The following is a 26,112-nucleotide window of genomic DNA, read 5'->3' as shown; positions in this document are numbered from 1 at the left end:
CCCTTTTATATAATATAATATTTTTTAGGTGAACCACCCGGTTCTATGTGTTTTTGTTGTGTTTTGGATCCTCTCCTTTACATTACAAACACAAAGGGAGGGATGAGAGAATAGAGAACTAAAGGGTAAAAAATAGATAAGACTATAATGCTTTGTTTGCGAGTTTTGAGAGGAAGGGAGTTGTGGGTTTTGGAAAAAAAAAAGAAGTAAGTGAAAGAAATAGAGTACATTGGGAGGAAAAGGTTTTCGGAGATTAATTTTTCTTCATAATACCAAATCATCCTCATTTGAGGAAAAATTGTATTGGAGGAGAGTTTTGAAAAGTTTACATGAATTATTCAAATTTTTTCTATATTGTTATACTATTCTTAATATTAAAAATATATGAATCATAAACATTAGTTTATCATTCTCCAAAAAAACACTCTTTCAAAAAAATGTGAAAGTGTTGTACCATTCTTAATATTAAAAATATACGAATCATAAACATTAGTTTATCATTCTCCAAAAAAACACTCTTTCAAAATAATGTGAAAGATTTATCTATTTCCCTGTATATTTCCCACCCCCAAAATCCTTCATTTCCCTCCTCTCGTCCTTCTTATTATAAACAAAACATCTAAATTATTATTAAAAAAAAACCCTAAATCATTAAAACCAAAGAAACATATTGGAAATAATTATTTTCATTTAATACTCCTATAAGTTTATTCATTTTTTTTTCATAAATACCTCTATATTAATTACTCTTCATTCAACTTATTTGTATACTCTTAACATTCTCTCTCGTGTTAAATCTGGGCACATATAAAATTAAACATCTAATACAATTAAAAATAAAAATTGATCAATATTTCTTATAAAAAGGACAAAAGAAATAACATATCTGGAGGGAGTAGTATTAATTGATGACTTCTGCTAAGTAATTTTTAGAATTGTTACTATTAAGAATAATGATAGTTAGTAGTTGGTGTAATTGTTACTCAATAGCCAAGTATGAAGTTAGTTAGAGCTAGTGATAAGAAGTGTTAGTTACTAGTTAGTGGATGCCTATAAATAGGCCTTGATGTACTCCTTTATTGTAACTTTCTCATATTGTAATATTTCATTTTCCATCAATAGAAAGAGTTTGTTAAGCTTTTCTCTCCTTCATCTATGGATACCATGTTTCATAACATGGTATCAGAGCCTGCCTTTTTCTTGAGAAAATTTAATTTTCTCACGTCAGTTTCATTTTCTTTTCTTCCTTTCTTGTTTCTGTTTCCTCCTTCGAATTCGTTTCTTCCTCGATTGATTTCTTCTGTTCTTAATCCCAAATTCTAGGTTATGTGTTTTTCAATTTCCTTTCATTACTGTTCATGATTCTACTTCAATTGCAAATGCGGTTTCAATTTCTGGATTAGAATCCAGTTTCTGATTGACTTTCACTTTCGATTTGAGTTTCTTGCTCGAAATCGGTCGTTACTGCAATTTTCCCCAAATTCTAGAGTTCTTGTTTCCAATTCCTTTCTGGTTCATTCTTGATTCTCAACATTCATCATCACTTTCTTCCCAATTCCTTATTTCAATTCATCTTTTGTGTTTTGATTCTCTATCGTCCTTGCTTTTCACGATTCGGTTCACAATTCGATTCTTGTTTCGAATTTGTGTGAGTCTTACATTTTTCATCTTCTCTTCTTTAATCAATCATTCTTCTTTCGTTTACAGATTCGGTTTCGATTTCTTGATCGGAATCTAATTCATGATTCTTTTTCGTTTTTGATTCGGTTTCACTTTCTTGATTCTTTCTTGATCCTTCTAGTAGCATGTTTTGATAAAATTGCGTTTTGCAACAAGCCTTTCTGATTGAAGAAAGTGCATTCCAGAAGCATCTTTGGCATCGGTGGTTCAGAAGCGAGTTGTTCATTCAGAAGCTGTTTTTTTTCAGGAGCCATTTTGTTCAGAAGCTGCTTTCTCTGTTCAGAAGCTGTTTTTGTTCAGGAGCCGTTTTGTTCAGAAGCTGTTTTGTTGGTTCAGAAGCTGTTTTGTTGGTTCAGAAGTTGTATTCTTCAGAAGCATTCTTTGTTGTTTAGAAGCATATGTTGTTTTTGTGTTCAGAGATTTCAGAAGCTCTTTTCAGAAGCTCATTTCAGAAGCTCATTTCAGCAGCTCCTTTCCGAATTGATTGTTTCTCTATATTGTCAAGCTCTTGTGCAAGTGGTTCTGTTGTTCTGTTGATTCTCAGTTTGTTTGTCCTGGATGTTACTGAAATTTTCTCTTGTTCTCCTGGTTTTTTATACCATGATGTGGCTACAGTTTCTGTCCATGACTTTCTTCTTCATCTTTCTTATTCGCCTATGGCGTTGATTTTTGTCTTGTGCTTCTGTCCATGATGGTTAAGCCTTGTTGTGCTTCTGTCATGGATGGTTAAGCGTTGTTGTGCTTCTGTCCAAGGATGGTTAAGCTTTGTTGTGCTTCTGTCATGGATGGTTAAGCATCGTTGTGCTTCTGTCCAAGGATGGTAAAGCGTCGTTTTCTTCTTCTTCTTTAGCTTCTGTTTATGATGGTTAAGTATGATGCTTCTGTCATAGATGGTTAAGCATTTCTTGTTGGTGTGCTTCTGTCAAGTGGTTAAACTTTGAGTATAATTTCTGCTTGGTGGTTAAGCCTTTGGCTTATGGCTTGTTTGATGTTAGCTTCTGCCCTATGGTGGTTAAGCACTCTTTATATTATCTTTCTCGCTTCTGCCCTATGGTGGTTAAGCATTGTGCCCTTTGTTGGCTTTATTGATCTTAGCTTCTGTTAAGTGGTTAAGCCTTGAGTTGTGGCTTCTGCTTAATGGTTAAGTATTTCTCTCTATGGTTTTCTTTTATCAGTTTGCTGTCAGTGTTTGGACATTGTTTGGATATGGTTTTGTGGTGCATTTCATACTCCCATACTGTGTTGGAGGAGTTATATGGAAAAGGTTTTCTACTGATGATAGCCTTTGTCGTTTGTGAGTACTATATTTGCCTTGCATGCACTATTGGTACCTTCTTTTTATGGAGTGAATGTTCATTCTTACTGGAGGTTTATTTTGCTCCTACATTTGAAGTATTATTGAGTGGCAACATCAATTGCAGAGAATATTTGGTTGAAGCTCCCTATCCTTCAGTGTTCCTTGTATGAAAATTGAAGAGCAACCTCTGTTTGGAAGCTTTCTCTTATGATTTGAAGATTTGTATTGATCATTTTTTTTTCTCTCTCTGTTTGGTGCTAGCTTTGTAATTCAAACTCAAGCTAAGAGTTCTCTTACCTTGAGTTTGAGGGAGGCTATTAAGAATAATGATAGTTAGTAGTTGGTGTAATTGTTACTCAATAGCCAAGTATGAAGTTAGTTAGAGCTAGTGATAAGAAGTGTTAGTTACTAGTTAGTGGATGCCTATAAATAGGCCTTGATGTACTCCTTTATTGTAACTTTCTCATATTGTAATATTTCATTTTCCATCAATAGAAAGAGTTTGTTAAGCTTTTCTCTCCTTCATCCATGGATACCATGTTTCATAACAGTTACCGTTCAACTAGCTATGTATGCACCACCAAAACATACATATTGATATTTTTTTTGAGAGAACTTACATATTGATAGTTAGTATGTTCACTTCCCCGGACATCATGATATCAAAGATACTCCATATCCAATTGTACTAAATAAAAAAAATGCAAGTTTTCTTGATATGTTTCAGAAATTAGTTTCCATAACATATTCCTGTGTTCAGAAATTACTTTCTAACTCAATTTTTTTTCAGTTTTTTTTCTTTCCAAAATTCGTTTTCTTGTGTTCCATAAGTAATTTGTTTTCTTGTGTTCCATAAGTAATTTGAAAAACCTATGAAATTCACTACAAAAAGAAAGGGTCCTGACTAGCAATACTGCTCGTTTTTTAATCAAATGGCATCAAGCCCATTTACTTACCCTTCCGTGTAGGTTGGTCCAAGTTCTAGCTGCTGCAAGCAATAACCATTTAGAAAGAAGCTATCAATTCAATTGTGAAACATACCTCCAATTCCACACAAAAAAGTAAGAATTTTGCTCTACACCCAGCACTTTTCGCTCGCGCCCTGCAGCCATGCTAAAAATACCCTTACACAAGTTAACTAGTGCAAGTGTAAAACTATGCGTTAGTTAATTAACGCTGCATCACTTAAGATGCGCAAGTGTAAAACACTGCGTGAGTTAAGTCACGCAGCGTGAGTTAACTCACGCAAGTTTTAAACAATCACGCTGGTATTGTTGTTGTCATCATAGGTGCATAAAACAAAAGAACAAGCTAGCCTTTTATATTATAATATGCTACCCCTTACATACTATAATGTTGTGGTGCTATGTTATGATTAAGTTTCAACTTTTACAAGTCTTGCTGTCACATTTTCTATGCAAGACAATCGATTCTCCCATACATGTGGCTTTGAATTATAGATTTGCATGCCAGCTCTTTTGATTCATGCATTTAATATTCATTGGCATGGTATTTAATATTCATTAAATGGTTTATCCACTACAAAGTCATGAATGCAAGAAACATGTGCCTAAGATGACAACAACAATTCCAACTTGATTGTTTTAAACTGCGTGAGTTAACTCACGCGGGTAGTAACACCTGCGTGAGTTAAATCATGCTGCGTGACTTAAGTCACGCAGAGATATTTTCGGAATGGCTGCAGGGCGCGAGCGAAAAGTGATGGGTGTAGAGCAAAAATCAAAAAGTAATATACCTCCATACCTTTTAATCATATAGCAATTTTAACAAGCACCTTTCATGCAATTTTTGATCTATGGGATATATTTTTAAAACAACACTCTAAACATAAAATTCCCCTCGGTCTCAGTCACAGTCAAAAGTTCAATTTTTAGATTCATTCAAATAATCAATGTATTTGGTCTGTAATACAAACTAAATAAATTAGTTATTGAATAAATCTAAAAATTAAAATTTTAGTTATAATTGAGATCGAAGGGAGTAACTTAGAATGTACATTTTTTTTTCTTAGAAAAGTTTGTACTATAAACTTATATAGTTTTTATATATAAAACTGGAGAAGAAGAGCATAATTAATAATTATTAACTAAAGAGCATTGCTGCTCATTTTACATTCGAATGGATTTGAACTTCATTCCTTAATACTACAAGGTTATAAACTGTGTGTCTATAGTTATAAGAAGTGAAATGTTTAACAATGCCAAAACTCAAAGGAAAGGAATTTTTGTGACATTTTAGATAATAGAAATATGGGTCTTGTTAACGAGTATCCCCGAGCACTCTTTAAACAACTCAAATTTAGTAATTATTTTTGTAAAAATCAACTATTACAATTTTCAATACACAATTTTTTATTAAAAACTTTCTATTTAAAGTGCTAAAGAGTGCCCGTGGCACTCGTTAACATTTCCCTAGAAATATTTATGGGGTGAGTATAGTCACCAAGATTCGCTATGTGATTTTGTTATGATTGAGTCGTAACAACATTATCCAAAGGAATGAGATATGGTGCATAGGTGGCATTATCACAATGGAGGAAAAGATTGTGATAATAATTCTCCTAAACAAACAAAATTTAGTTCATTCAAAGCCCCTCAATCTTTGTTCTTGTCTTTTATCTTAGCTACTATAATTATATTGCCACACTTTAGATTATCAACAAAGACATAGAGAGGTATCATGGCTAGTTGCAACATAGCATCAGCAGCTTCAGGGTTTGTGTTGTCACCTAATAATGTTTCAGGCAACACAAACACTAATTTATTAGCATCTAGAATGAACATGGTGATGTACCCTACTACTACAAAGAACACCAATTCTAGACTTGTTGTTAGGGCATCTGAGGAGGCTGCTGCAACACCAACTGTTGAAGGTGAGGCAGCTCCAAAAATCAAGCCCCCACCAATTGGTCCCAAAAGAGGTGCTAAGGTGTGTTATATTTTGTGTCATCTATACACTTCCAAATAAATTATGCCGTATGAAAGTATACTTTAATTTGTAGTTTTTTTTTAGAAATATGGAATTGGGAAAATGGTTCCCGTAGTTTTTTCTAGTAAGAATTATGGCCCTAGTTTGTAATTTGGAAATTGGAATCACATTTTATGTCACACCCTTTTTAATTTATATGATAATTGTAAGTTTAAGTATGCAAAAATATTTTTATACAAATAAGTATAGCACTAAAATCATGCAATTGTTTTGAAACTTCGATTATAAACTGATAGTAACTTGGAATTTGTGTTGTCAACCAATAATTTAGTAGGAAAAACATTTTTTCTTCTTCTAAGTTTTATTTATTTTGTTGGTTCTACTTAACAGGTTAAGGTTCTTAGAAAAGAATCCTACTGGTTCAATGGTATTGGTTCTGTTGTTGCTGTTGATCAGGTTAGTTTCTCTCCTACTTCAAAATCAATCATGTGGATTTTGATCTCTTTGTAAGTTTCACTATATTAATTTCCTTTTATTGTGTTGTGTAGGATCCTAATACTCGCTACCCAGTTGTGGTAAGATTCAACAAAGTTAACTATGCAAATGTATCAACAAACAACTATGCTTTGGATGAGATTGAGGAAGTCAAATGAGTCATCATCATCTACTACTTTAATTTGTAATTCAAGTTGCTAGATTAAGGATTTTCATGTCACAAAGAAGAATGAATGTGTATATCATATTTTGTGTGATGTCTACCATTCTACCTCTTGATGACACATTATATACATGTGCAGTAGTTCCTCATAAACAGATAATACTTAATAGACTTAAACTTCCCCTCTTTATAATTTAAATGAATAATTAAGCACATTACTGCTATCAATTTAAGGGTACTAACTTGCTTATTACGGGTTTTTCTGAAGAATATGTTTGATACGCATCGTAAGAGATTGTTAGCATAAAGAACCAACAAATTCAAGGTACAAGACAATGTCTTCATGTGTTACTTTTTTTTTTTATATCAAAATAACGCATCTAAGCAACTTTAGTCCACATTTAGGATCTTTGGAACTTTATATGTAAGGCTCCTCATGCTTGAAACAGAAGCAATGATGGCATCCTTGTCGAAGATATACGGATCAATCAGGCACCGTTAGTTGACTTACAAATAATGAATAAACAACTCACCGTTGATCAAATGTTTTAGGAGTATTGTCACGCAAATTGTTTTCCTGGTACTTGATTATTACGGGGAATGTCATTATTTATTTGGGATGTGTGGCTGCGAAATATATTTTTTGATTTTGCTGCCTGAAGTATACTGATATTTTGATTAATGTTGCTGTGCGAGTTCATGGTGCTAGAAGCAATCCAATTCCTTTCATTCTTCAAATGGTTCCAAACAAATGCACATTCCTCTCTCTCCCATTCCCCTAAACCCCTCTTCACTCTCCTCCCTCCTCTTCTCTCTCGTCGCAAATTCTCCCACACTAAATCCCTCCTCCTCGATTTCATCTCCTCCGATCACCCCCATCATTTGCTTCTTTCCCACCTCCTTCACTCTGATCACTCCATCCCTAAACCCTTACTTGACAATTCCCTTACTTGCAATACTCTTCGCAATGCTCTTGTAAGGTCTAATTCCTCTCACTCTTTGGTTTTGTCCAGACAGATTTTTAAGGATGCTTTTAAACTTGGTGTGCAACCTAATACAAATACTTTCAATATTTTGATTCATGGTCATTGTTCTGAAAAAAATTTCGAAGAAGCTTTTCGGTTGATTAATCAAATGGGGGAATTTGGTTGTTTTCCTGATAATGTTACTTACAATACTGTTTTGACTGCTCTGTGTAAGAGAAGTCAGTTGAGTAAAGTTAGGGATGTGTTGTATCAAAATGAAGAATAATGGTCATGTTCCTAATAGGAATACTTATAATATTTTGGTTCATGGGTATTGTAAGTTGAAATGGTCGAAGGAAGCTGTTGAGGTTACTGAATTGATGACTGGGAATGGTGTGTTGCCGAACGTTTGGACTTATAATACTATGGTTAGGGGTTTGTGTGATGAGGGTAAGATTGACGAGGCAGTTAGGCTTAGAGATGAGATGGAGAGTTTGAGATTGGTTCCTGATGTTGTTGCTTATAATACAACTATGGTGACTATTTGCCTCCATATGCATTTGTGTTGTTTGGTTGGTTTCTAGAATTAATTATCATTATTAGGATTTAGAATTTTTTATGTGTGCTTGGAGTATAAAATTCTACACATAAGTAGAGTTTCTAATTGTCATGCCATATAGCACATCTAAAATAACTGGTATGTGCAGAAGCTTGAATAACTGCGGATCAAACATAGCTGGTCTGTTTTAGGGTTGTTCGATAAACTTAAGGAAATCATATAATCATCCTGCAAACCGCGGATTAGGACGTCTGTACCTGTTCGTTTGCCCGTGGCAATTTTTAGCAGTTGTTTTCGGCATGAAACAGATGTTTTTGTTGGCGGTGCCCATGTTTCATCTGCAATTTTAAGGGTAATGGTAGTGTGCTCATGGTTTTTAGGTTTGTTTAAGTTGCTTTATATGCTGTTGTCTAAACTTTGAGTTACATTTTCCTGATTTTTAGTTTTGTTTAAGTTGTTGTATATGTTGTTGTCCTAAGTGTGCTCATGGTTTTGACTTTCAAGTTACATTTTAAGTTAGTTTTCAGTTACAACTATCGCGTGCATGCTTTATCACATTTTCCCGGTGATCCATTGTCTAATTTTATTGTTTTTAATTCAAGTTGAATTAGAGTGAGCCGTAGTTTCTTATTTGGGGTCTTATCCAAGTTAAAAAAAAGTCTTCTTGAATGAGATAAGGTCGTACCATTTATATTGTATAAGACTTGGGGTATAGATGAAGGGAATCCAGTTACTTTGTACAATCAACAAATTTTGCAAATGAAAGGAATCCGATTAGTAGACCCAACCAACAAATTTTGTAAATGAAGGAAATCCTATTACTTGACCCAAACAATTGAAGCATTTGAATTCCATGGAATTTCAAATTCCTTCATAAGGTACTTGCTCAATTACCCTCTCTAATCTACGACAAAGCCACAAAGTTATTTGATGATTTGGCTTAATTGATAACTGTTCTTTGCAGAAATTTGATTATTTAAATTTACCTTTCCTTCTTAAAAAAATTAATTTAGGGATTTTGATTCTGGAATTGTTGATAACTATTGGTTGATACTGCATGGTTCTTTTTCGTTGACCCTTTTGATTATTTTTGTCTATGATCCTTCTTTTTTGCTTTCTTCTTTCTGATTCAAGCAAAACCATTTTGTCAGGTTCTTGTAAATTCCTTGATTTCGGGCTATGTCCGAGAATTACTGGCCCTGTGTATTCATGCGTGTGAAATCCTGATTTGGATTTGATTGCTGTTATGGTGATTTGTTTGACCACATATATTTAGAGGATTTTATACATTTGTAATGAGTCGACCAAAATCTGTTTTTTTTTTTTTTTTTTTTTTTTTTTGTAGTGATATTTGGGAGAGTAGATCAGTTTCCACTATGTAGGACTTTCCAGACTTCACTCATGTTTGTTCACATGTGACTCAACCAACCCTGGAATGTGATGCATAGTACTTCAACAGCATGCCTTATTTCTGTCTGCAATTAACCCTGAAATGCTATGCGATGTACTTAATGAGTATAAGCACGGACACTCCTCGGATTAGGCGTGTCGGACACGTGTCGTGTCCGACACCGACACGACACCGACACTTGTAATTACACTGAATTATGTGATTTTTTCAAATTATTAGCTGTGTCGGCGTGTCAGTGTCCGTGTCGTGTCCGTATCTGTGGTTCATACTATGTGCAGAATTGCAGTCAGTCCTGGTCGATTTCCTAAAATCAGCAAATATTTCATTTGCTCGCTCCACACTTTTGATGACCCCCCAGTTGCTCATCCAGAAGTACATAATGGTCCAGCAGAAGTGCAAGCTATTGATGACCATTCTGGAAATGCAATGTTTGCACATTTGGGTAATTTTAATGGAAGGTAAAAGCCAACTTTGGTTCCACCAATGGAACCATCTCCTGGACTGCTATTTTTAGATTTCCACTACCAACTGCATATTTTTCAACACACCTCATTCCTTATCAGATTATCGTCCACACTACCTAGCATAAAAGATATAATAAAATTTGGAAAGCAACTAAACTAAAAGATATGAGAAAGGTATTGGACTTGAACGCAAAAGACACAAGTGAATATACTTATATATAGGGAATGCATCTTCTGAGAGGGCGATTTTATGCTAGAGTGGTGAGAGTAAATCCTTATCATATTATCAAGGTTAAAAGCTTTAATGTGTTAAACGGGCCAATAGGATATAACTTCTGAGGCTGTGTCGACGCCTCCTCCTGCTGAACCTCCACCTGTTGTGCCTCGTGCACAAACATAGACTCGGAATATGCTGTGGCTCTGGCTCCTAAGAGTCTGAGTCTGTCACCTTTGACTTTCCTCGAGCGCTTCTGCTTTGCTGAGGCAGTCATGCTCATCCTGTTATCCATATGTGCATCCATATCTGAAACATCCACAAATTCAAAGAGAAATCAAAATATTGAACATCAAGCCCTATCTTTGTTGCAATATTTAAGGATGTTTTGTTTGATCAGTCCCATCAATTGTAATATTTAGCAGCCCTATCCAGCAATCAAGTCCCAAGTGATAAATTATGATAAAAATTAAAACAAAGAAAGTGAGTAATACGTAACAACTAAATTAAAATGGAAAGAAAACACCAGCTAATATGTACAATTTTTTTATAAACAAAATATTTGAAATTGAGAATGACCAATTAGTCCACGACACAATCTAAATTTATTTTAAGAGTACAATTGATTACACCAACATGTAATAAGAGTAATTGGAAAACTCGTCAAAAAAAGAGTAATTGGAAAAGAATGGATGATTACAATTATTCAAGTATATAGCATTTGTTGTTTTTGGATTTCCAAACTGTTAAATTTGAATTTCCAAATTCTATCATCTACCGAAGTTGTTACTAGGTTGAGTCACGACCAGGTCGCTCTCTTTAAGACGTTTCGTGGCACTACCCAAAGTTGTGCAAGGTAGACTATCAACCACGCCGCCTCCAGGATAAAACAAGCCCAACTACAACTGTTCGATTAACTACTGCACTGTAGATAAATCGTTTGAGAATTACACCCTCAAAATATGGCTCAATCGTTTGATCGAAGCCACTCGATACGGTACGTAACCGCTCTATTCGAAACCGTTCAAATTAATATGATATTATTACCATTCTATTATGGTGCTGAGACCACTCAAATATGATGTTACCACCATTCTAACTTCTCCAAAACATGAATATGGCACTACGACCACTCAAATATGGTGATACCACCATTTCTCCTTAAAATTATTAAAATAATATATATACTGTTAAGATCATTCTTTAATATGATCTTAATAGTACTCTATATTCCGAAGAATCATATATTATCGAAGGGAATATGAACCTAAGACCAAGAGACTATGGTCTTAAGAACACTCTTAATACCGAAGGGACAGAAAGGAGTAGAAGAAGAAGAACGATTTGTTAAAATCGAAAGGGAGAAGAGAGAAAACCGCACAGGAAGCATCAACTGTGAGATTTTGGTGTAAAGAATGAATGGGGCGAGCTCTCCTTTTATAAGGAGAGTTTGTAACAAAAAACGAGTGACTTGGGGATTAAGTCTGCTTAATCCTTAAGCAAACGCGTTTTGTTTCTTAATTGGATATATCCGGAAGTTTCTGGATCGCGTTTTGGGTCGGATCGGATCGTAACAAATTTATTTGTTACGCGTAGCGCTTACGGATAATGATTAAATTAATTAATTAATTAATTTAACATTTTCAAGTAACAAAAAATATATATCATTTTTATAACCCACGACCCACGACCCAAGCCCGGCCGGTCGGCGGCGTCGTCGCGCGCGTGATATATATATATTTTGTAAGCGTTCACCCGTTCACAAAATTGGGTACCCCCAAGGGCACACCCTTGGAGGTCACTTTGCCCATATATAAACACTTACTAGTTGGGGTGACCCTCCAATGTGGGACATTTTTAAGTCACACCCACACACTAGTTCTTTCATAGTGTTTTTCTTTCCAACTTTCTTCACTAGAATGACTAGTGTTCCAACAATCCCCCACTTGACTTCAAAATGGTTTCGAGAAATAACGTAAAACGTTTCCATAAGATTTGCTAATATACAAAGGTGTCGCCAACAACTTGAACCTTTGCATAGTGGAAGGTATTATGATTTAACAAGAGTTGCTTACAACATTGAACTCTATCTCAGACATAGAATCCACACACAAATCTTTTCATAGGTGTATTCTAAAAGCCCGTGCGTTTTAAGGCCCTGCACGTGTATCCCGGTTTTAACGAATGCTCTAGGAATTCTGCCTCAAAATTCCATAGGACCGGCCTAAGTTCCACATTCGTATAGGGGAGTCTATCAAGGGTACTCCTGTAGCTGTGTACCCCACTCAACATAGAGTATAGATCTCATTAAGAGTTACTATTACCTCATCCTTCTTTCGCTGCAGGATCATGCTTTCTAAATTCTTTCTCTCATAGCATGTTCTACCACTTCATGACTTGTTTTTACCCATTTAACCTAAGTCTTGGGATCTCCAGTCATATAGGTCGGGTTACCATCATTTGTGGGCTATAGGCATTAGTCCCATCCTACTGGATGTTTCTTGGACTTTCTCTCTATTAAGTCGTTTCGTCAAAGGATCAACTAAGTTTTCATTCGTACGTACAAAATCAACTCTAACCGCTCCATTTAGAGATACACTCTCTAATCGTGCTGTGTTTTCGCCTTATCTGTCGTCTCTTACCATTGTAATAACGATTCTTAATCTTTGCAATAGCCGCGGTACTATCGCAATGAATTAACACAACTGGCAACGGTTTATCCCATAAGGGGATTTCAGCTAGCAAGGATCTTAGCCAACTTGCTTCTTCACTAGTTTTTCTCTAGTGTTCTCATCTCAGATTCATTCCATAGTGGACTGAGTCAATATCATTTGTTTTAACAAACAACTCCTCTAGTGATGCTCAATGTGCAAACACTAGTCGCTAAATATTCATCTAAAAGATGTTCTATTTTATATCTTGTACCATTTAAGTACAACATGTTACTCTTAGAGTTATAGTCTTCTTAAGACACCTCATGACTCTTTCTATAGCATGGCAATGCTTCCCATCCGTCTACTAGTTAACTTGCACAAGAGTTTTACGACATTGACAATGTCGGATCTAATACATTCAGTGGCATACCTAAGTGCTGCCAATGATGCTCGTATATTATGTTTTTCTAATTCCATCTCAAGTGTTCTTACACTTGGATCATAATATGTGATTGCAAGTTTACGGTGAAATAATTACATTTCTTTAAGATCTTCTCAACTTTGTGAGAATTATCAAAAAAGTTATCTTTTCTGATCTAGTAATCTTGAAACCAAGAATTACTTCAATTTTTGTTTAGGTCTTTCTTATCAATGTTGTTGATAAACAATGATTTCACATAATTCATAACATGAATCTTTAAATCAAATATGAGCAAGTCGTCTTCATAGAGACATATGATCGTGCAAATATTATTTGTCACTTTCATTCACTTTATACTCATTCGATAATATTAGAATGTCAAATTTTTCATGCCATTCCTCAGGAGTTTATTTTAGACCATTCAAATAATTATCTAACTTACAGACCTTGTTTTCTTGTCCATGAATTGCAAACTTTTTCAGGTTGTTTCATATAGACTTGTTCTTCTAGTTCACCATAAAAAGGCAACTTTCACATCCATTTGGAGTACTTTCGAGTTATAAACGGCGGCTAAAGGGACTAGTACTCTCATGGATATGATTTTCGTGACTGGTGAATGAATGTCGAAGAAGTCTATATTTTTCTCTTTGTTTAAAACCTTTGACTACAAGGAAAGCCTTGTATTCATCAACCGTACCATCAGGTTTTAGTTCCTTTTTTCAAAAATCCAAATACAACTGATTGGTTTTGCAACTATGAGACAAGTCAACCAAGTGTCATGTTTTGTTAGACTCAAGAAAATTCATTTCATCGTTTATTGCTTTTGCCATAATTCAGCATCCAATGAGGATATAACTTCTTTAAGGCTTAATGAATCTTCTTCCAATGTATAAACCAAGTTCATACTCTTTAGCAATTTTAGCTTTCTTACCTCCTTGAGGTTCTATAACATCTTGTATGATGTTTTCATAACTATTTCTAATTACATGAATGTGATTAGATATAGTGCCCCCACTAGTTCTTAATTTTTAAAGGGAAATTTATTTTGCCCCCACTAATGTCGTGCTCCCATTAGAGCCCCCACTAGTGCCTCCACTATTCTTTAGTTAAAGGGGTAAATATTTACATAGAATTCGACATCTTTTAATTTCTATGATCACTTTCACATTTAGGTCATAAAACCTATATGTTTTGTTATTTATCGCATACCTAATGAATACATATTCATAAGCTCTACTAGTGAGTTCAACTCTCTTGGGGTCCAGGATCTAAATATAGTCCAGACAATCCCAAGTTCAAAAAATAAGACAAGTTGGATTGTCTTTTCTTCAAAAATTTCTTAATTAGAATTTTTGTTCTTAGACTTGGGTACTCAATAAATTTCAATTTTCGTTATAAAAAATTGAACATTCAAGCATATGAATTTTATTTTTCCAAAGTTCACAGTCATCAATAAATATGATAAAAATATTATTTTATCATTTCTATTTTATGTGTCATCAAATTAACACATATCATTATGTTTAGAGATTCATATCCTCTAAATTCTAGTTTATATGAACTTTTGATTTATATATCTTGACTGCAATAAATAAAATTGTTTAAACACTTGTTCGTGATCAATTTTGATATGTCAAATATTAAAATCACACAACTAATAACATAGAAGGAGAATTTAATTTTTTAACATACCATCAAAGTGCAATCTTTTTCACAAGAGTGCATGGTACACAAGTCTCTCTTTAAGTCTGAGTCAACTCAGTCTTATTCAATAGAAATCTGAAATTCAGATTCTTTCTTAAACATAAATAGAATTTCACAATTCCATTTATTTTCCTTATTTATAAGTTTGGATTATTTAAAGCGATCAATGCATATGTTTATCAATTCTTGTTAAAGATTTGAAAACCAGTACGTAATATCAATGTTTAAACAAAACACTTTTAGAATTCACCATAACAAAATAACGGCCTTGCATTATTTTATTTTCTGCTCCAAACAATTTTTTTTATGTTTTGTAACAAACTAAACTTGTTTGGTTCTGTAACAAATAATTTGTTTTGTAACAAATTATTGTTTTCATCAAATAAATTTTTAGTAACTAATAATTTGTTTTGTGACAAATTATTATTTTCATCAAATAAATTTTTAGTGTTGTTGATTGAGACAACAATCACTTCATCGTTTCATTCGAAAGATGTAAATCTATAGCTTGATTTATCCTTAATGTATTTAGGGACAACTTAACCTCAATATGTAACTTCTTCGGTAGACATAGCATATAGAAACGTCTTAAAATTGTTGTTTTTGGATTTCCAAACTGTTAAATTTGAATTTCCAAATTCTATCATCTACCGAAGTTATTACTAGGTTGAGTCACGACCAGGTCGCTCTCTTTAAGACGTTTCGTGGCACTACCCAAAGTTGTGCAAGGTAGACTATCAACCACGCCGCCTCCAGGATAAAACAAGCCCAGCTACAACTGTTCGATTAACTACTGCACTGTAGATAAATCGTTCGAGAATTACACCCTCAAAATATGGCTCAATCGTTTGATCGAAGCCACTCGATACGGTACGTAACCGCTCTATTCGAAACCGTTCAAATTAATATGGTATTATTACCATTCTATTATGGTGCTGAGACCACTCAAATATGGTGTTACCACCATTCTAACTTCTCCAAAACATGAATATGGCACTACGACCACTCAAATATGGTGATACCACCATTTCTCCTTAAAATTATTAAAATAATATATATACTGTTAAGATCATTCTTTAATATGATCTTAATAGTACTCTATATTCCGAAGAATCATATATTATCGAAGGGAATATGAACCTAAGACCAAGGGACTATGGTCTTAAGAACACTCTTAATACCGAAGGGACAGAAAGGAGTAGAAGAAGAAGAACGATTTGTTAAAATCGAAAGGGAGAAGAGAGAAAACCGCACAGGAAGCATCAACTGTGAGATAATTAATTTAACAAAAAATATATATCATTTTTATAACCCACGACCCAAGCCCGGCCCGGCCGGCGGCGTCGTCGCGCGCATGATATATATATTTTGTAAGCGTTCACCCGTTCACAAAATTGGGTACCCCCAAGGGCACACCCTTGGAGGTCACTTTGCCCATATATAAACACTTACTAGTTGGGGTGACCCTCCAATGTGGGACATTTTTAAGTCACACCCACACACTAGTTCTTTCATAGTGTTTTTCTTTCCAACTTTCTTCACTAGAATGACTAGTGTTCCAACAGCATTGTTCGAGATGAACAAAAATAGTCAAAAAATATATTTAGAATCAAGTATGATAATCACGCAAAGGAGAAAATTAGTTTCGAGAAAGAGAAACTCTTGTGTGATTACAAGACTTAGATATACCATTTAAACGTGCACACACAAAAATAGAAGAAAAGAGAATTAAATGATGTGTATTTTTAAAATAATTAAATAATCTATATATTTTTTATGTGTGCCCAAAAAATTGTTTATTTAGGATTGTTTCCACTCATGTATTTCTCTGGATTGGATATCAAAACAGTACTGAGTACTAATTAGTACTTCAATAGTACGTACTAAGAGTACAAGAAGACATATGAATGTGCACAAGTACAAGTATTTACAATCTTCAGACATGATTAACAATTATCGAATATACACTGCTGAAAGTGATTGGGGGGCTGATATTTTTCCTTCTGATGTGGACAAAGAAAGAAAAGCAAATTTAACCAACATTGGTGATTGCTTTTCGATCCATTGCTACATATAATGCAGCTAGAATTGTTTTAAATTTTTGCAAATGTATATAGTACAGTGCATATCTACTTATATAAAATTTCTTTTAGAAACAGCTTGTATCATCATAGTAGCAATTTCTTTTTTCATTTTAGGATTTTCTCAGGTCATGTCCATAGTAGACATTAACACGTGAAGATAACAAGTTATGATTTGCATACTATAGTAGGTAGTATAGTTTGAGGAGGCATAAGAATGGGTCCCTTGTCATGTGGAGAAGAACAATTCATGGCCATTCCATGTGTATATTTTCAAAGCTTTTTGGTGAATAATCTTGAATGATAAGGGGTTTTGGAAACATGTATTGAAAGCCAAGAGAAACAATACAAAGTGGAGCTGTTAAATGCAGTGAAATTTGATGAAATTTGTATGTCTCTGACTGACTTGAAATTTGATGAAATAAGTTATGGTGATAGTTACTATTCAACTTTTGAGTCAGTCAGTATGGGCACTCATATGGGCTGTTTCTACTAGATAGTCTTTAAGAAGGGTGATCTCAAGTCTCACAATAGGCAAATATAGACAAGTAAATCAGTCTTAATTTTTGAAGTTCAATGGAAACCTTTATTTTTTCATGTCTTGTTTGAAATGTAGTTACAAAGGTAGTGATGCAACAAAACAATAGAATTTTATTAATTGTTTAGTACATATCTTTTAAATTTATAAGTATAGAACGTTAAATTTAATTAGAGCTAATTGCCTCCACTGATTTGTTAAAAAATACACATCTCCTTATTTACTAAGAAGACACTTTTTTCTAGCGTTTGAATGTACTAATGTCTCTACATTTAAGGTAGATATTAACAAGCTTCATGAGCTTGTCCAGAATAATTCCTAGATGCTTCAGAATAGTTCATTCATACCCCCATATACTCTACAATATTTGAATTGAGTGAGTTTTTTTTTTCTTTCTCAAAACTGATTCAAACCAAACCGCTCGTAAGAGATTACATACACATAAGGATGTATATGCAAGGAAAAAAAAGGCCACACAACAAATATATTGTTTATATCTAAAAAATATACACTGTCTATATCTCAAAACACTAATTTCATAACTAACAAATTAATTAGTACATAACTTACATGTACATACTGCTTTACTAAGATCCAACTCTTACGAAACCTGCGTGTAAGATGATAGATGACCCAACTTGACACATATTTTTAAGTCATATATCTTACACATAAAATTCTCAACACCACTTTCATCAAAACATATTTTCAAGTCATATATCTTGCATGTGTATAGGACAATGTAAAATTTTAATTTTATTATTAGTTATTACAAATGTAAAATTACAGCTCATAACTTAGTAACATCTGCCAATATATAAATAATCACTGTTCTAGTCATGATTCATAGAGGGGTCTCTCTCTGATTTGACATCCATGTATGTCAGTGCCAATGATTATTCCTCTAGATGAAAATATGTGTGCACACAAACAAAACAAATTTTTTTTTACGAGCAAGAATTCCTATCCTGTAAATCATCAGTAACTTGTTTGCTTTTACTTCATCAATAGATTTACTGTTTTATTTTAGACTTTATCTATATTTTATATCTGTGACGGAACGGAACTGAGTTTGTTAAGAACCCGTAAAATGCTGTTAGTTTACCGTAACTTCACGTACATGGCCTAGCTAGTGCAATTGACCAGAGACATATAGTAGGCTTTACCATCAATTCATTCTGTTCATGGCTTCATTGTTAGTTACAAACTTATATGAACTTTATTAAAGTTATGAAATATTATAATTTACACAAATCAATTAATTATTTGACTGCTATTTAGTCGACTTCAAGGGACCAAACATTGGTTAGCCTTAGGGTACAAATGATCAAAAGTTTGAACTCGATCTAGCATAGAAAAAACCTGGTCGATAGGGAAAAATACATCATTTTTCCAAAACAAAAAAAAATATCATCAAAAGTCTGGTTGTGGCTGTGAAGGCTTTATTTAAGCATGTGCCAAACAGCAGAGGTTTTTTAGTATACAATGATCTCAGCATTTCTGATTGTGAATCAAACCCAAAAATAGAAATTTTAAAAGGAATATTAATGTAACCAATTTTAGCCACCAAAAGAGAGATGTGGTTAATTATGAATTGGTGGGCTTGTGGGAGCCATCGGGTTGAGTTGTGGGTCCTATCCATCTGATGTTAGCAGTAATACGGGCATGTTGTCAATCAGAAACACTGAATTGGGTGGGCCATTGGAGTATATAAGTTCATCTATACTGTACTATTTGAGAATAGACAACCTAAGTTATGACATTTATTTTTGCAAATGTGTCAGGTGAACAGGATAATCAACCTTCCATCTCACATGCACAATATTTGAAATGCTTATATAAAAAAATTGAAATGTGAGTTTGATTTTGGGTGATAAAAATTAATTTTAAGTTTCAATTTTGAAAGGTTAACGATGATTCTAGAGGTTGTAAAATTGATTTATTATGATTGGATGATTTAAAGGATAAATGGTTTTACTTGTAAAGATTAGGAGATTGCAAAAACATAGACATACATACAACACAACATAGACAATTAGACATGCAAGATTGAGAAAAACACAATAGAGGGCATCATACATAGGTAGATCACCTAAATGAGAATTCATATACCTAATACATCAAAAACACCGTTTAATATAGGGTTACCACCAACACAAATAAAAAACTAAACCCCAAAACCGAAACCAACTCCAAAGCCGAAGTCAAACCCTCGCACAACATAAACAAATATTGTGCCAAACTCTCTAACTCCATCGCGACCGACCAACAAAAACAACTTCCAAACACCTATAACTCGCCCACAAACCCCTCAAAAATAACCACCAACCTGATCAAAAAGCCATGCAACAACACATCTGCTTCTCTTCTCACAACTAAGCTAAATGAACACTTAAAAATCACCTATTCAAACAACTTCGAATTCCACTGCCAATCGGAATAAAACAAAGGAAGGCGGTGCCCACTCAATAACTCCAAAATAAGAGCACGCCAAACAGAAACATCTAGAGAATCGACGACGGCTAACATATTCCACCTAAAAACACCGACCGCCCTAAAGGTCCCCAAATTTCATAAACCCTAACTTTACCAAACCCATAAATTTGGATTTTGGATTTAAAGAAAGAAACCCAAAATTTCCTAATCAATGTGTATTACAATTTATCTGCTGCAGTTGCCATGGTTAACCTCTCCTGTAACAAAAAAAAAATCAGAAAATGAAAACATTAAAATCAAAACTTTATTCGAAAAAATTCACTACAGATGAAGGCAGGAAGCTTACGAATTCCAAATAAACCTAACTTCAAATCCTTCATTTTTCATTCAATTGTATATTAAATCAAAAGAAGCCCACCAAAAAAAAAAAAATCTTAATTTGCTCAAATTTCTTTCTTTAAATCCAAAATCCAAAATTTTGGGTTTGGTAAACTGGTTTATGAAATTTGAGAATTTTGTGTTTAGAAGAAGATGGAAGTGAAAAATTTTAAGGAATTTGAAGGTGTATTTGGGTGGACAATTTTTTGATTTAAGGAAGAAGATGAAGACGAGGATGAAGATGTTCATATGGTTTATGAATTTATTTATTTTTATTAAAAAATATTTTATAAAATTAAGTTATTAATAAAATTAATATTTTCTTGTTTTTTTAATAGAAAAATGAACAAAAGGATTAACTTGTGCACATTTCAATAGATAAAGGAACTAGATGGGACAAAAAAAAGATAAAGGACCAATGTGTTACAAATAAAAAAAATAAAAGACCTTTAGTGTAATATTGCCAATCAATTTATTTTATAAAATTACTTTTGCGTTGTTTATAAACTTTCATTTGATTGTCCTCGTGAGCTTAACTCAGTTGGTAGGAACAAATGCATTCAAACCCCAGCCACCAAAAAAAAAACTTTCATTGGATTCAAGTTCTTATTGCAATGATAAAGCCTCAAAATCTAATTATTTTCAAATAGTCTTTAATACCATAGAGTTTTGTAAAACAGTATTCAAAATTTAAATTTAAATTGACTTCAAAATAATTAAATACAAAAAATTAATACATGGATAAACTATTCATACCAAATTAACCTCCAGATCAGCCACATGTCATTTTCACTTTTTTTTTTTTTTTTTGTATTATTATGAACTCCTGTTGACACGGTAAATATTTCTCATATAGTTCATGTTTCTATAATGTGGGGCGAATATTTTTTTAGGTAAATTTGATTTATTGTAATGAATTATCATGAATATAAATAGTATTTTCTAAATCAACTTTTTATCAGAAACATTTGAGTGCTGATCCTTTATAAATTTTGGATGAATGATGAATAATGTTGGTCCTTTTTTAAATAAAAAATAATACACACACATTAACATGTTTAGTGCTGAAGCATATGTATATGAGAAATGATTCTGATTATATTTATATATTCTAAGATTTCTAATATATTCTAAGATTTCTTGATTTTGTTAGATATTTGAAGATTTAAATTGATTTCTGTAACTATTATACTCTGTTTTTTGGTTTCTATTGATTGGAATTATATTCTATAAACTTTGGGGACTTGGAATTGCACTCTGTTGCAGTGTTTCACCAACGTGTCTAGAAAGTGTTTCATGAAAGCAATTGGAAAGAAGGAAAAAGACTTGATAATCTAAGATGAAGCCTCAAAATCGAAAGCAGTTATTGACCTTTTTACCTTTCTCTTCATCAAGTGTTGTGATTACCACATGTAGCTACCGTATATTCGTTTATTCGTCCTTGCATGCTCACTATATATGTGAATCAAACTGAAAAACTTTTGTTACTAATCAAGAACACAAGATTTTTTGCCAACAATGAAAAAGGTACATAACACAATTAAGGAGGAAAAGTTGATAGTCTTGACAAGTTTGATTACAAAAATTGATTTTGTAAATGTTGATTTTCGTTGAAATCAAGTTAAAATTGAAATTAATTTTGTTTGGATGCATCCATTTAAAAACGAATTGAACAATATTTAAGTACAAAAATGTTCAGAATCAAAAGTTACAAACTTTTTATTAACGTCAAGAATCAATTCTATAGACGAAATCAATTTTAATTGTCACCCAACCAAGTCAAAATCAATTTTAGGTAGCAGTTCGCCCCGTCAATCCTTCAGAACCCAAATAACTCAATTTTCTCCCATGAACTATTTGGGTCAATGGATTGGTTTGATCTAAAACTTGAGATAATGGGTGTAATCCAAAAAAACAACTCGGTTGTTAATGGAGTTGAAGTCAATAAATTCTGAGGAGTCGGTATCAATTTATATCTAATTGCTCCGGATATAGTTCCTCGAATTATATTATCTAAACGAACCAGAGCCAATCCAAATTGATCCTTTAATAGATTTGCTATGGAACGAATACGTTTATTTTTCAAATTTCATTCCAATCAAATGATCTGCAGATTCACTTTTAGATCTTTATACATCAAACACACACTAGAGAGATATTGAAGCTGAAGTTAGAAATTGAACATTGAACTTAAATTTATTAATCACTGAAAAACTATGATACTTTGTTACATATATATCAACCAAATGAAATACATTGGAATGTTTAAAAAAAGAAAAGAATGAAAGAGCCTCATCATCCTTATGGTTTTCAAAAACTAACCAACCACATAAAAAACTTGGGTCTTAGGAGAGGGCTATATTTCTGTGTGCTATCTGTTTCTGTTTTTTGTATATGTGTGTGTTTTTTTTTTTACAAGATATTGTTATTATTTTTTTGTTTATACAACAAAAAATTAATTCCTGAGACTAAAAAGAAGCAGCATTTGTGTGTTAACCAAGTCCTTAGCAACTTAGAATTGTGAAATGCAACGTCTATGACAAGCAGTGGTGCGTTGCTTCTTTTGTTTTGTCTCTTGTTTCCAAACTTTTCCAATATCTTGTGCAATTTTTACAGCATCAGATGAAGCACCAGAAAGCCCTCTCTTTGTGAACCCTACAGCATATAGTCCTGAATTTCCCTTCCAACCATGTGGAAATGGCATCTTTGGGTATCCATTTTTGGAGAAAAATTCACCTTCCTGTATAACATAACCAAAATTAATTAGTTACTTGATCACACAAACAAATAATAATAATTATAATAAAAAAAGAAGCTTCTAAAATAAGACCATATGCCTTAAAAAAGTTTTAAATTTGACATTGTACAATAGTACAACATGTCTTTTCTATCCTCCGGTAAAATCTTTGTTGTCGGAATATTTTAACATTTCAGATGTTAGATTAATCCAACAACTAAGATTTAGCCAGAGCGGCCAGAAGAGGATCTAGGTCAACTAGTTAAAAAAGAAAAACAGATCTAGAACATATATTCACCTGAAGCCAAGAAGGGACATTGCTGCGGTAACCGGTAGCAAGAACAACTGCATCAATATCAAGTTTTTCACCATTAACAAGCTCAACTTCACCATGATTATTAAACCTTTTGATTCCAGGTACAACATTTATGTCACCGGATCTAATTTTCTCCAAAGCACCAATGTCCAAAACCGGTGTCTTTCCTTCTGTGTTCTTCAACTTCAAAGGACCCATTGAAGGCCTTTTGATACCATATTTTTCCATGTCACCCAAAATGAACCATGTCAAAATCAACAAAAGCTTGTCCACAATCCAAAGTGGTAACCACTTCAACATCATAACCGCTAATTCAAAAGTTGATATTCCAAATATTTCTCTAGGTAGCACATGAACCTGTAGTAAAAAAAACAGAACAGCCCAGTTAGATTTTTTTCATCCTAAGTTAAAAAAATTTACTATGAAATTAATACTGACACAGATACCGGACACTGAAAAAGAACTTACCGAGCTACGAACAACCATGGAAGGTAAAGCATGATGATTGCTAAGATCAAGTGAGAGTTCCATTCCAGAATTTCCACATCCAACAACAAGAACTTTCTTTCCTTCAAAATTTTTCCCTGACTTGTAATCACAAGCATAAACAACTTCACCTTTGAATTCAGAAAGTCCTTCAATTTCAGGAGTAACACACTCAGCATTTTCGCCGGTAGCAACAACAAGCCACCTACAAATGTACTCAACTTCATTTGTCTTAACCCTCCACAATCCACTGGTTTCATCATACTTAGCAGATTGAACACACTCGTTGAATTGCGGGTTGATTTCAAATTTGTTAGCATAGTTTTCAAGGTAGCTTATGAATTGTTTCTTTGAAGGGTATTCAGGGAAATCTTCAGGCATTGGAAGGTTAGGTAGTTGACAGAATTGTTTTGGAAGGTGAAGTTTCAATCTGTCGTAGGTTCTTTTTTGCCATAGTGATGCTATGCAATCAGCTCTTTCGAGAACAACGAAGGGTACCCCTTGTTCTCTAAGACATGCTGCCGTTGCAAGACCAGATGGACCTGCACCTATGATCACAGGTCCATTGACCCAAATGCAACGGCGTGAGAGAAAGTCTTGGTGATCAGCTAGACGAAATAAATTTTCCATTTTTATGATTTGTGTTTGATCAAGAAGTGAGAAAGATTGTTTTTTTCTTTGATGAATTTGTTTCAAATTGGTTTTTGAAGTGTTATGAGTTGAAATATTGAAACAGAGAATAGTTTTTTGTGATTGAGAGAATTTGATGAAGTTTGGTTTATGGAATTGAGAATGTGAGTAATGGATTGAATGAATAAAGAGGGAGGAGTTGAAGGGCTTAAATAGAGGAGAATTGCATGTGATAGGGTGCGGGAGTTATTGCTCTTTCAATAATTATTTAATTGTTAAATTGGTTCTGTTATTAAAGTGTATAGTTTAATAAACTTCTTATCATCTTTGATTTTTTTTGTTTGGATGAAATGAGTTAAGTGTCAATTGACATTTAAGTTTGATGTGTACACTGTCAAATCATAGTCCTGAATGTTATATGTTTTTGGTATGTGAATATTTTACGTTATATTCTGTTCTATTATTTTATTAGATTCTAGTTGTTAAAATAATGTGGGAGGGATTGTTTTGGTGGAAATAATGTGGGAGGGATTAGTAGCATATATAATTTTATGGGGGAATAATTCTTTACTTGGAAAGGTTTCTTCAATCATCACATTCACACTCTCAATGGGTTATGGGTTTCCTTTTTTCTTTCTTTTTATAAAAAATTTAAAATTTTTTTGTTCTACAAATAAAGTTTAATTAGGTACTAATTGACTCTTATGTATGTATAGATTTTTTCCCCCATTTCTCACATGTTTCCTCCATTGAAAATATTTTAGTTATTGTTGACACTAAATTTGAACACTTTAATCAAGATTTAAATATTGATTCGTCACATCGTGTAAGTCTAATTCTCCTTATTAGTTTCAACCTTATTTAATGTAATTTTCATTCATGCGGAACTCAAATATTACATCTATGCAAACTTTAATAATAAGTAAATAAATACCTAAATTCCATGAGTTATGTTTACCCGTAAAAAGACAAATCTTCCATGGAATCAGATATCCAAAGTTAGAGCTTCGTTGATGGATTCAGAGGAGGTAAATGTGAATGAGTTTAATTACTATGCACCGATTGTGTAAAATTAATTTACACAAACATCCAGTGACGTGTTGTGCAATTAATGAATATGACAACCAATTTCCATATTAATTAATTGACGTGATAACGTTAGATACATATGTAAAATAATTATACACTGACACTACAAATATTAATTAAATTCAAATGTAAATACCTTCTTTGAGCCATGATGTATTTTCTACCTTGGATTGGAGTTCCACCCCCTTACCTTAAATTTTTTCTAAAATATAAACAAAGAAATGCCTAATTAATGAAAAATCTAATTTTCATGAAAAAATAGTTATAGGGAATATTGACAATTGATATTTTATTTATAAATGTAAAAGAAAGCAATTGAAATTTTGTCAGCAGTTAAAATATCTTCTAACCCTTAAAGTTTAAATGAAAACTCATGTAAGAGGAACAACATCCTAATTAATATGAAGGAATTTTTTACAATAAATAAATAAAATAATATGAAGGG

The 26,112-nt window shown here is 33.2% G+C and overlaps 2 protein-coding genes across 2 annotated transcripts; one reads left to right on the top strand and one right to left on the bottom strand.

Moving 5' to 3' along the window:
* The first annotated feature begins 5,614 nt into the window (after positions 1-5,614).
* LOC146910352 (photosystem I reaction center subunit IV A, chloroplastic-like) lies at positions 5,615-6,812 on the top strand. Its single transcript, XM_085722737.1, has 3 exons — positions 5,615-5,926; positions 6,317-6,382; positions 6,475-6,812. Exons 1-3 carry the CDS (start codon positions 5,678-5,680, stop codon positions 6,577-6,579), a joined length of 420 nt encoding a protein of 139 aa, XP_085578863.1. The 5' UTR covers positions 5,615-5,677; the 3' UTR covers positions 6,580-6,812.
* A 15,767-nt stretch (positions 6,813-22,579) lies between these two features.
* Positions 22,580-24,769, bottom strand: LOC146910351 (putative indole-3-pyruvate monooxygenase YUCCA8). The gene is made up of 3 exons (XM_085725888.1): positions 23,931-24,769; positions 23,445-23,819; positions 22,580-23,149 (listed from the first exon to the last, which is right to left on the bottom strand). The coding sequence occupies exons 1-3, from the start codon at positions 24,576-24,578 to the stop codon at positions 22,922-22,924; spliced, it is 1,251 nt and encodes a 416-aa protein (XP_085582014.1). The 5' UTR covers positions 24,579-24,769; the 3' UTR covers positions 22,580-22,921.
* Positions 24,770-26,112: the final 1,343 nt, after the last annotated feature.

Source organism: Medicago sativa, chromosome 7 (assembly GCF_051527215.1).
Source record: "Medicago sativa cultivar Bolivia chromosome 7, Bolivia_mono, whole genome shotgun sequence".
Lineage (NCBI taxonomy): Eukaryota > Viridiplantae > Streptophyta > Magnoliopsida > Fabales > Fabaceae > Medicago > Medicago sativa.
This window is presented reverse-complemented; position numbering and strand designations above follow the sequence as displayed.